The 10,297-nt window shown below is 46.5% G+C and overlaps 1 protein-coding gene across 1 annotated transcript in view; it reads right to left on the reverse strand.

Moving 5' to 3' along the window:
- Nucleotides 1-290: 290 nt before the first annotated feature.
- The window catches only part of zc3h4 (zinc finger CCCH-type containing 4), a 13,467-nt gene continuing 3,460 nt past the window's right edge, over nucleotides 291-10,297 (reverse strand). Inside the window, exons 2-16 of the mRNA XM_010779857.1 lie at nucleotides 8,665-8,977; nucleotides 7,955-8,065; nucleotides 7,670-7,874; nucleotides 7,064-7,281; nucleotides 6,482-6,569; nucleotides 6,221-6,363; nucleotides 6,023-6,139; nucleotides 5,475-5,586; nucleotides 5,080-5,189; nucleotides 4,284-4,750; nucleotides 3,599-3,912; nucleotides 3,245-3,493; nucleotides 1,592-2,334; nucleotides 1,531-1,550; nucleotides 291-1,498 (exon numbers count right to left, since the gene is read on the reverse strand). Of these exons, the coding sequence (XP_010778159.1) occupies nucleotides 637-1,498; nucleotides 1,531-1,550; nucleotides 1,592-2,334; nucleotides 3,245-3,493; nucleotides 3,599-3,912; nucleotides 4,284-4,750; nucleotides 5,080-5,189; nucleotides 5,475-5,586; nucleotides 6,023-6,139; nucleotides 6,221-6,363; nucleotides 6,482-6,569; nucleotides 7,064-7,281; nucleotides 7,670-7,874; nucleotides 7,955-8,065; nucleotides 8,665-8,977 (4,072 nt within the window). The 3' untranslated portion in view covers nucleotides 291-636. The remainder of the gene's footprint in view (nucleotides 1,499-1,530; nucleotides 1,551-1,591; nucleotides 2,335-3,244; nucleotides 3,494-3,598; nucleotides 3,913-4,283; nucleotides 4,751-5,079; nucleotides 5,190-5,474; nucleotides 5,587-6,022; nucleotides 6,140-6,220; nucleotides 6,364-6,481; nucleotides 6,570-7,063; nucleotides 7,282-7,669; nucleotides 7,875-7,954; nucleotides 8,066-8,664; nucleotides 8,978-10,297) is intronic.

A 10,297-nucleotide genomic window follows, 5' to 3' on the forward strand; every position in this document is an offset into this window, starting at 1 on the left:
TCACTGGTTTCTTATGGGGAACAGGGATGGAGTCGCCTCAGTGTCATTCATTTAGTTACAAAAACACCACAAATGAGCAATTTGTTGAAACTAATTCAGAAGTATCCTTTTTTTCTTCTGTTGCCAAAAGCATTGTCAACATTGACTGTCCACAAACGGTAGACAAACATGTCAACCAGTTTAAAGGTGAGGAGGAAGGAGGATGAAAAACAGATGTGAAGCTAAAACATTCATTAATATAAATGTGTGTTTGCTGCCTTTGTAAATAACTGTTTTGATAAAGCATTGAGAAGAAGAGAATACATTTATTTATACATCAATACGTTTGTTTAAAATAGAGCTTTAGAGATTTAAATGTAAACCTTTTCCATAACGCAGGAGTCTTTTTATAGAATATGAATATGCAACACTGTGGTTAAATGTGTGCGTGTAGGTCTGTGTCTGAGAGTGTGCGAGTGTGCATGAAACACATCATGGGACATCAGTTTGTTCACAAAAGTTTGTCTCCTTAACCAGTCTTACAGGCAGCTGCCTCAGTGCGCTTCTCTTTCTCTTTACAGTTCGGTGTTCAGAAATGTTAAAACAAGCCATCCGCCCACATCATGATGGGGGTTAGGGTTCAGCGGTGGGGGGGGGTCACTGGCAGAAGGGCGAGGCAGTGGGGTCGAAGCCCTTGAACACGTCCTTCAGCGAGGCTTTGTCCTGCTCCGCGGTGCTCTGCTCCGCCTGTACCGGGCTGCTCCCCCCGAACGGGCTCCCCGTCCCACCGGGTTTGGCCGCCTGCTTCACCGCGCCAAATAAAGTGGACAATGGGAGGTTGTGGACCCCCGCGGGCCCCTGATCCCCAGAAGCTCCTGCAGGCCCCTGTCCTGCTGCTGCTGCAGGACCCCCCTGGGCTGTGGAGTTGGGCGAGGGTGCGGGTTTGGGCCGGGGCCGGTTGTAGCTGTTGTATCGGTCGGTTCCTTGCTCGACACTTTTTTCCGGCTCTGGTTGGTCCAGAGCGGACTTCCGGACAAACAGGGGCTCCTTGGACTTGGGTTTAGCCACGGGGTGGTCGCTGGGTTTGGACTCCACGCTGGCTGAGTTGGGGGAGTTGTTGGAGCCATTCCCGGCTCCAGGGCTACCTGGTTTGTTAGTCCTTGGGTCATACAGACTGATGTTGCTCAGCACGCTGGCTCCCCCTGCTGGCCCGGCCCCCACACCGCGGCCTGCCCCACCTGAGGAGAACATCCTGGGGTCATAGGGGGCGATGGGAGGGGTGGAGGAGCTGGATGGTGGTGCTGGAGAGGCAGAGGGTACAGGGGGGGGCAGGGGCTCAGAGGGTTGCTTCAGAGCCGACTTTGGAGGCTGGAGGCGGGGGTCCGAGGGGCCTTTTCGGGACATACGGGGGTCGACTGGCTTTTCTACGGGTGGGGGAGGCATGGATGGAGGTGGCCCCAGGAGGGACATAGGGGGAATAGGGGGGGGTAGGAGAGGAGGGGCATGAGCTATAGGACTTCTGACAGTTTGAGGTCGGTAGGTTCAGGATACGCAAGACAGCAGCTCAAAGTCTCGGAGGGTGGAGGAGAAGAGGAGGAGGAGGGGTGGAGGGGGGTCCAGGGGAGAGGAGAGGGTGAGGGTGAAGGGGAGGAGGATGTGAGTGAGAGAGCGACGGTTGGAGAGGCGGCTGAGAGCGGGTCGGACGTGGTTCTATGGAGGAGACGGGAGGGATTCCGGGGGGGAGTGGGAGGAGGTCCTGCTTTGGGGCCGGGAGGGGGAGGAGGTCCTCCGGAGACCAGGTGATGGTCTTGATGAAGGCTGGCATGTGGAGCACAATGTCCTTCTTGATGTGGCTGAACTGCTGCAGCTGTGAGCGGGGGTCTCTGAGAGCCATGCCCATGAGGGGGTCCAGAGGGATGGGGACCGGCTTGTCTCGTAGGACCCGCTCCGTCTCCTCCTCCTCTGCCGCTGACGGGGTTGTTAGGGGCGGGGGCTTGTAGACCAGAGGAAGCTCCGGTTTGGTTGCAGGGGGCACGTGGGGGGATCCTGTTGACACAGCAGCAGCTAGACGGGCTAACCTGGGGTCTGCTGGGGGTCCAGAGGAGGCTATAGTGGGCATGGGGAGGATGGAGTCAGCCGAGTCTGCACCACGGGCCAGACGAGGGTCCCGAGCCATGCGGGGGTCTGCGGGCCGGGGAGGAGGGTTGGCAGGAGAGACCTTCAGGAGGCGAGGGTCGCTCCGGGGGCCGTCAGATTTAGGGGGGGCCTGGGTCTGCTGACGGAGCGTCTTCAAGATTGACGTCACACTGCTCCCTCCGTCCTCATCCTCACTAGAGTACCAGTTCCCAGAGTCACCTGAGAGACAAGACACAGACGTGTTTACTTCTGGAACAGTCCGCTAGGAAACACTGAAACTACAGTGGACACAATCAGCGCTCTGATCCTGACAGCCATTATGTCTTAGTTCATTTAGGTTCAAATGCAGTAAATACTTTTTAAAGGAGAAAGAAAATCAGTGACAAGGGCAAAAAGACTAAAGAGAAGATTTGTTATTTAGTAGAAAATATTAAAAAAAAATCTAATATAAAAACAGCTTGGATGCAGCATTCTTTTCTTTATGCAATACGGAGCTATTGTCAATCCTATATCTTGGATTGGTAACTTAAATGTTATGAAGGCTGCACTTCACTGCGTTATCAATGATGTATAGTATAAATTAACTTCAGTATACTTAACTGAACCGTTAAAGGCACTATCCACCTTCCTTCACTATCATTTTGAGTGCAAATAATTGCCACACTAAACAATGTCAAATGACGATTTTGACTGAAAGCATTACCCTCCCCACCCACAACCTTTTCTGTAGATATCCTCCAAATATCATTATCGTAAATTCTTTGTGTGACGTTAATCGTGTAGGGAATATTTTATATCATGACAGCCCTCAGTGAAACATTTATTTAGCTGCTGATCAATTGGCAGCCACATTTGCACATCATTCCTATGAAGCAGAACCATGGAATGATCTAAAGTCAACCATCACCGTTAACATGTAATATGAAAGTTAGTCAGTAACACATAATGTGTTCAACATCAACCTACAGTCCTTTCCTTTTTTTACGACTTTCCTGAATCTCCCTCTGAATATACAGTGTTGTAGGAGGATATATATACAAAAGTGGAAATGTAAAATAAGTGACAAAGAGATAATGCAAAGGAGCACTACATATCACAGGAGTCATTTATACACCAGCCGCTCCCCTACCTTCAGCCTCTCGACTCTTCTCTGCCCCCCCCTCGGCCATCCTGCGAGCTCTCTCCTCTTCCTCTTGCTGCTTCTGTTGGATCCTCATGAACAGCACGCGCTGAGCTGGAGGCAGGAAGTCAGGCACAGAGATCCCTCCCTGATTGGCTGATGCTCCATTAGCAAAGCCTTCCTGGCCACCGGACTGATGACCAACGTTCCCTGCTCCTCCTCTCTCGTCCATGCCAGAGAAACCCTGGTAGTTGTCACCTGAGAGGGAACAAGCGTCAGCGAACCGTTTTTTTAACCACCACCAGATAAAACCTGCTGCTTATTCCCTCTGATGATGTAGTTTAATGATTAGAGCTGACTCACCTTCTTGCACCACTCCATCCATCATTGAGTCCTGCGGGTGGAAGAAGTTATTGAAGAAGTTTCCTCCTCCCGGAGGAGGCCCTGGGGGCATGGCTCCTCCATGAGGAGGGCCGTCACCAGACGAAAATCCTCCCATCATGGGAGGGGGGCCCATGTTGGGGGGACCCTGGTTCATCCCGTGGTTGGGGCCCATGTTCTGCATGTCAGGGGGCATCATGCCTGGGGGAGGAGGAAAGCAGGGTGGAGGGGCCCCAGGAGGCCCTTGGGGTCCCGGTGCTGCAGTCTGACCCTGGTTGCTACTGGGAGTCTGGCCCCTGAGAGAGGAAGAGAACAGGAATGAGGATTCACAGAGTGGATTTCAAAGATCTATAACAAAAATCTATAAAAGCAAAAAAATAACCCAACAATAAATTATTACTTGTAGAATATGGTCATGTAGAATAAGGCATTAATAAGTGTTTTATAATGACTAATGAAGAGCCAATATACTGCTAATATGCATGTTAATTAACAACTAGTTGATGGTGTTTGTGTACCTTAATATAAAGTGTTACCAAGTATTCTTTTAATGAACTAAATAAGACAATCTTTTCAGCTTTGTGATAAAATCACCAGCTGCAGTTTCCCCTGATGAGAATCATAACATTATTCTTTTATTTCTAAAGTTTGTTTTTGGATTTCGTACCTTACAGCCAGTTTGTGAGCCAGCTGTCCTGTGGGCTGGACTTTGATCTCAAATAGGGAGGGGATCTTCTTCCCGGGGCCACCACCTCCTCCACCACATGGAGGTGGGGGGCCCATGTGGGGAGGAGGGCCACTGGGATTTGGGGGCCCACCTTGGAAGAGATTTACATCAGGGCCATGGACAGGGGGAGGAACACAGGGGTTGGACCCAGGACCAGGCCCAGGCCCTGGGGGGGGACCTTTGTTGGCATTGGGCCCCTGGTTAGGTGGAGGACCCCCAAAGTCACCTGACGGGGACCCGCCAAAATCTCCGCCCCCTGTGTTGTTGTCTACAGGAAGGAGCCGGGGAGGGGTGGGGAGGAGGCCGACTCCAGGAGGGGGTTTTGGGAGGGGGTTGATGCCTTGCTTCTTCAGCTCCTCCACCTCCTTCTCATCCTCCGCTCCTGCCTCTGCATCCTCCGCCAGCATCTGAAAAACAAACATGTCCACACATAAGTTCATCGGAAATATTTACTCAAGGCAATAATTTGAACAAACGGTTTCTATTGGATGTTTATTAATTAAATTTGTTGTTGGCATGCATGTTTATTGTTTAGTTTTCTTTTTGTTTTGTTGTTGCCCTGTGCGGCATGCTTTGACTGTGCTATGTTTTAAGTGGTCATGCCAATAAAGCTCCTTTGTATTGTATTGTTTAAGTTAAAGAGCTTCACTGCATTTTGGATTTTTATAGAACCTGGACATTCATTTAATACTAATAAAACATTTTAAAGAGTTCACAGAAAGTAGGCGAGGCCCACCTTGTCGAGCAGGTCCTGGGTGTCTTCATTCAGGGCGTCATGGGAGAACATGCACTCGTCTCCGTTTACACAGTTCCCCGTGGTGTGGAACAGCTTACAGGGGAACTCGCGTGGCATGGGAGTCAAGGAAGAACACTCACAAAAAGAATTGACAGAAAAACTCAAATTGGACCTTTTTTCATGAGGTCATCATTTGAATTTGAGATTAAAGCAAACCTATATTTTAAGTTAAGAGGAATTTAAGTTATGTAACTTCATACTGGTAAAAACGTCAGCTTTGCTGTTGAAGGATCTCTATTTAAGGACACAACTTTAATTTGACTCTTAAAACAGTTACTCATCAATATATGCCCCTGAAAAAGAGTCTCTCTGCTGGGTTCACTAGTGAAGGATATCATGCATGTAAGGACAGTGGTCGGCCCGGGCACAGAACCCAGTGATGTAGAACTTGCACAGCTCCTTCTTCTTGGGCAGCTCAATGTCGTGGCTGAAGTTGCAGTGGTCCCCCTGTTGATTGAAAAATATCATGATGTAATTATTAAATGTAGGAGGGTGTGTACAGGGAGATTTTTCATCAGCCAAAACACATTCATATATCTATAGATCACTGGTGCCAGATATACAAATCTTAATTGAGCATAATTTAACAGCAACCATATATGTGTAGCTGTTTTAATATGATAATTGCCAGAGTTGTGCTTCCATAGATGCTCCGTGCGTAATATGTAGTATTAACAATAAAGAACCTTGAATGTTGGTATGGTGTGTTGTTATTTGGACGGTAAACACTGCCTGGGGAACAGAAATGGAAGCTGGGCCCAGATATCGACTGGCTAAACCACATCACTCAAAATATGAGCCCACAGGTATCGTCTTCACAGTAACAGATGATGTGTTCCTAGACTGACCAAACTGTGATATACGTAAATGTGTGCAACCTTACCCAGGTACAGCGCCCCTCGATGTAGTACTTGCAGATGGCCTTTCCTTTCTTATCCTGGTGCTTCTCATTGGGATTCCTCCTCATTGGTCCTGGTCCATCACCTCCTCCACCGCCGTCCTAAACCACAAACGAAGGAGGGTGTCATTAAGAGAAGATTTGTGTACATTGTATTGCTCACGTTTAATGAATAATTCTTACCCCGTTGTCCATGTCCCCGTTGTTGTTGTTGTCGTCATCGTTGCCAATGTCGCCTCTTCCTCTCCCCCGGTTTCGACCTCTTCCTCCTCTGAGCATACCGCGCCCTCCTTTACCTCTCCCTCTCCCGCGGAGACCTTTACCCCCTTGGGAAGACATTTAACACAGTGTGGGAGAGTGAATTTGGGCGACTTAGTTCATCAACAGCGTCAGAAAGTGACTTTGAGTCGAGAACATGAAGAAGCCCCTCGGGTCCAGACTCACCTCGGCCTCTGTCTTTGGACTTTTTGTACTGATTTGAGTACTCATCGTAGTCCTCCTCACCCATGTTGTCATAGTCATCATCTCCATACTGTGCGAACAGATTTCACACATTATTGAATACGGAAGCTGCCAAAGAAATTAAAATCGGTGCATCTCTAGTCCCAGTTGGTTGTAGAACATTCATCCTATTTTCTTTAGCTGAGGTTATATTAAAAGCAGCACACAGTAAATGCAATCAACCATGATAATACAAATTCAGAATTGGTGATGCAAGGACTTTGAATATGTGTTCATTGATTTGTCTTTTTTCAGATTATTATTCTAACAAGTCTGATTTCTCAATTATAGACAGAAAAAAGTTATTATCAACCACTGAAGATGTTTCATGTAGGTCCAACACAGAAAAAAGTACCCTCAAGTAAAAATTAAGGATATTTACATCTTCAACATTTTTTGGTTTACTGTGAATGTGAGTATATTTCAAAATATGCAAAATACACAAAATTAGCCGAGAGAATAGCGACTCTTTCCCTGGAGTTTGGCCGAATCAAGAAGACTTTGCTTCTTCATTCTAAATCTCACCTCCATCTCTTCTCCATAGCCGTCTCCATCGTCATTTTCCTTTTCTCCTCCCATCTTTCCTCCTCCTCCTCCGCCGCCTCCTCCTCCTCCTCCTCCTCCTCCTCCTCCTCCTCCTATACTTCCCCCTCGACCTCCTCTTCCTCTGCTCCCTCCTCTTCCTCTCCTCCCTCCCCTCATCAGTCCGCGGCCTCTCTGGGTTTTCATGCGACCTCTTCCCCCTGCAGAGGCAGAGAAATCACATGAGTGAGGAAAAGAGCAGAGTCAGATTCAGTGCCTTATCTGAATTGATAAGGAACTTTTGGAAAATATGTTCATTTGTATGTCTGTAAACTTATGAAGAATCTGCTACAAAGCTTTTGTCACGCAGCCACAGATTATTTTAAAAGTCTGTGCTCCTAAAGGCCAGTGAAATGTATATGGAACATACTTAACAGCACCTGGCCTTATATGCAATCTGCCTCTTAGCATTTCCTAGTTGTTGCATGTAATGCGCTGTGTTTAGTCTCACAGACAACTGGATTACATCTCATCTGGGTGAATATTTATTGTGCAGCAGAATATGTAACACACACCAAGTTTAATTCTTTAATCAAAGCTTTAACCCACCTCGTCCCCCACGTGGGCCTCCACCCTCCTTCGCCTTGCGGTACTGGTTCAGCTCCTTGTTGAAGTCATCATAGTCTTCATCAGCAATTTCCTCCTCTTCCTCTCCCTCAAAGTTCTCCTCTTCAAAGTCTTCGTAGCCTCCATAGCTCTGCTTGTCCATCTTCATGTAGCTGCCTTTCTTTGAGCCGCTGTAGCCCCCATGAGTCTAGAGCGGGGTAAACATATCAGGTTATTTAACTTTACACAAAGCATTATGAACAGAGACTTAGGGGAATAAAGACTTACAGGAGGGGGGGGGTACTGTGGACTGTACTCTCTGTACTTCCTCTTCTCACTGGGACTGTAGTCAGAGTCGTCGCTGAGCTCTGAGTGGTCGTCATCAGAGGACGCATGGCGCTGAGGGAGAGGAAGAAGACTTTTTAGAGAGAAAGTTGTAGACAGCCACAGACTCACATCAGGACCAAAACCCTTACCAGCTGAACACTTTCTTCCCCTCTGCAACCGGCCTCATCAACAAAGGCCCGGCCCCCCCACTGACACTTTCTCTCAGCCACTCCATAGACTTTATGCATTACATTAATGCACACTAAGCAAACAGTATCTTGTTTTGATTTATTAACAACATTTCCATTTCTGCACAACCCTACAAATATCTTGCATATTTGAACATAAGATACCTCTCTTAGTATCTGAACAGTTTTTTTACTTTCCATTGTCCACTTCCTGAGTACTATGTCATAGAAAACTATACGTCGCAATCATTTTCTATATATTAACATATAACAGTTTTTTATAGTTTCTTACAATAGTTTTTATTTGTTGGGTTTTACTTACTTTTTATCTTCTTTAACTGTGTTTATGTATGCACCATGTACACCAAGGTAAATTACTAGTATATGTGAACCTACCTGGCCATAAACCTGATTCTGGATATTTTTTAAGATTAAGACTGAGGGTGAAATACAACAGGGTGGGTCGGTTCTCATCAGTCTTACTTTGTGTTTGGATTTGCGTTTCTTCTTGGCCCTCCTCTTCTCCCTCTCTCGCTCTCTCTCTTTCTTCCTCTTCCTCTTGCGGCGGTGGGACCTCTCCTCGTCTGAGTTGCTGCTGTCGTGGCCCTCCTTACTCCTCCGAGGCCTGTCTGCGGCCCCTTCCCCTACCGCTTCACCTCCTCCTCCGCCTGCTTCTTCTACGCCATCTCCACCTCCTTCTACTGCGACTGCAGACACACCTCCACCAACCTCCTTCTCCTCCACCTCTCCACCATCATCTTCCAGCTCGCCCTCCTCCAGCTCTCCATCCTCTGGCCTGTATATGTGAACAAAAAAACAAATAGGGAGGTTACTAATGTTATGTTTTCTTATGGGATGTAGACGAGCCGGCCCCCTACCTCTGAAGTTTTGGTATAAACATTTGAAAATGATCACTTTATTGTCAAACGAAAATGAATTAAAACTAAAAATGTATATGTAATAATTTGTTTTGAATGGTCGCGGATGAAAACGAGTAGAGGCATCGGACGTTGACTTTTACTCCTCTTTATTTACCTGGCGCTCCTCTTGAAAGACATTATTTCCATTTGTGTGAGTCAGGGTGTGCGAATCAAAAATGTTTTTTAACATTCACAACCTGAATTAGACCCTGGTGCATCATTTAGGCTAAAACTCAACAGCCGGGGTGACACAGTTCATTAGAAAAAATTACTTTTAACTGTTACATTTTGGAAAGGGCCTTCTCTAAATTATTTGAATGTTTTCCTTATAGCACATTTTGCTTTTAAGTGTGAAGATCTGTTAGACTAAACAGCAGCACATTGGGACACTGAACTACGATTGGTGATTTATTTCTGGAGGGCATAAAATGCAAGATTGTTTTTTTTTAGCGCATGTGACTCTACCAGGTGTATTAACACAGCGCTTCTATTACTCACAGATGTTTGCCTGTTTAAACGACTGATAAAATTGCTTGCACAGAAGCCACAAAACATATGAAACCACTTCATACAATCAATGCTTCATAAAGTATATGTAACTAATAAAAAAAGAGCTTAAGGAACAATTACAGAAATCCTTTGCGGTGTGGTTATCATGTAAACCTTCAGTTTGGCCTACACTCCTGCTTGTCAACGCCATCAGCTCAACAAGCTGCCACATGATAATAATACAATAACTTAAAATACAAATTTGCATGCATGCCACTGATTCACATTCATCTAATTTAGAAAAAAAACTACGGCAAATGTGTTGAAGAGAAAAACAGCTTGCAGGCACAGTCTAAACCAGATTTCTAATTGAATTCAAACCATATAGTATAAAAAAAAACTTGGATATTAATTGAATTGCTGCGCAAGCCATCACATCAGGTCATTTGTATTAAATAGTGTGAGCAGGCCTTCTGACAGAGGCTTTTGAAGCACACTCATGCAAAAGGTCAGACCCCAGAAATGTCTGAGGCTGAAGGGGTCCCAATTTTACTGTAGTATTTACGGGACGGGACATACAAGAAATGACACATGTGATGTTACTGTGGTCAACTGCCAGACACAGACCATGAGACCCTAATTGACCCTGATCACATGCAGGCCTCTTTCAGTGACTGGTGGCTATGGGCTAGTTGAAGAAGGGGGGG

Source organism: Notothenia coriiceps, unplaced genomic scaffold (assembly GCF_000735185.1).
Source record: "Notothenia coriiceps isolate Sejong01 unplaced genomic scaffold, NC01 NC01_scaffold00020854, whole genome shotgun sequence".
NCBI lineage: Eukaryota > Metazoa > Chordata > Actinopteri > Perciformes > Nototheniidae > Notothenia > Notothenia coriiceps.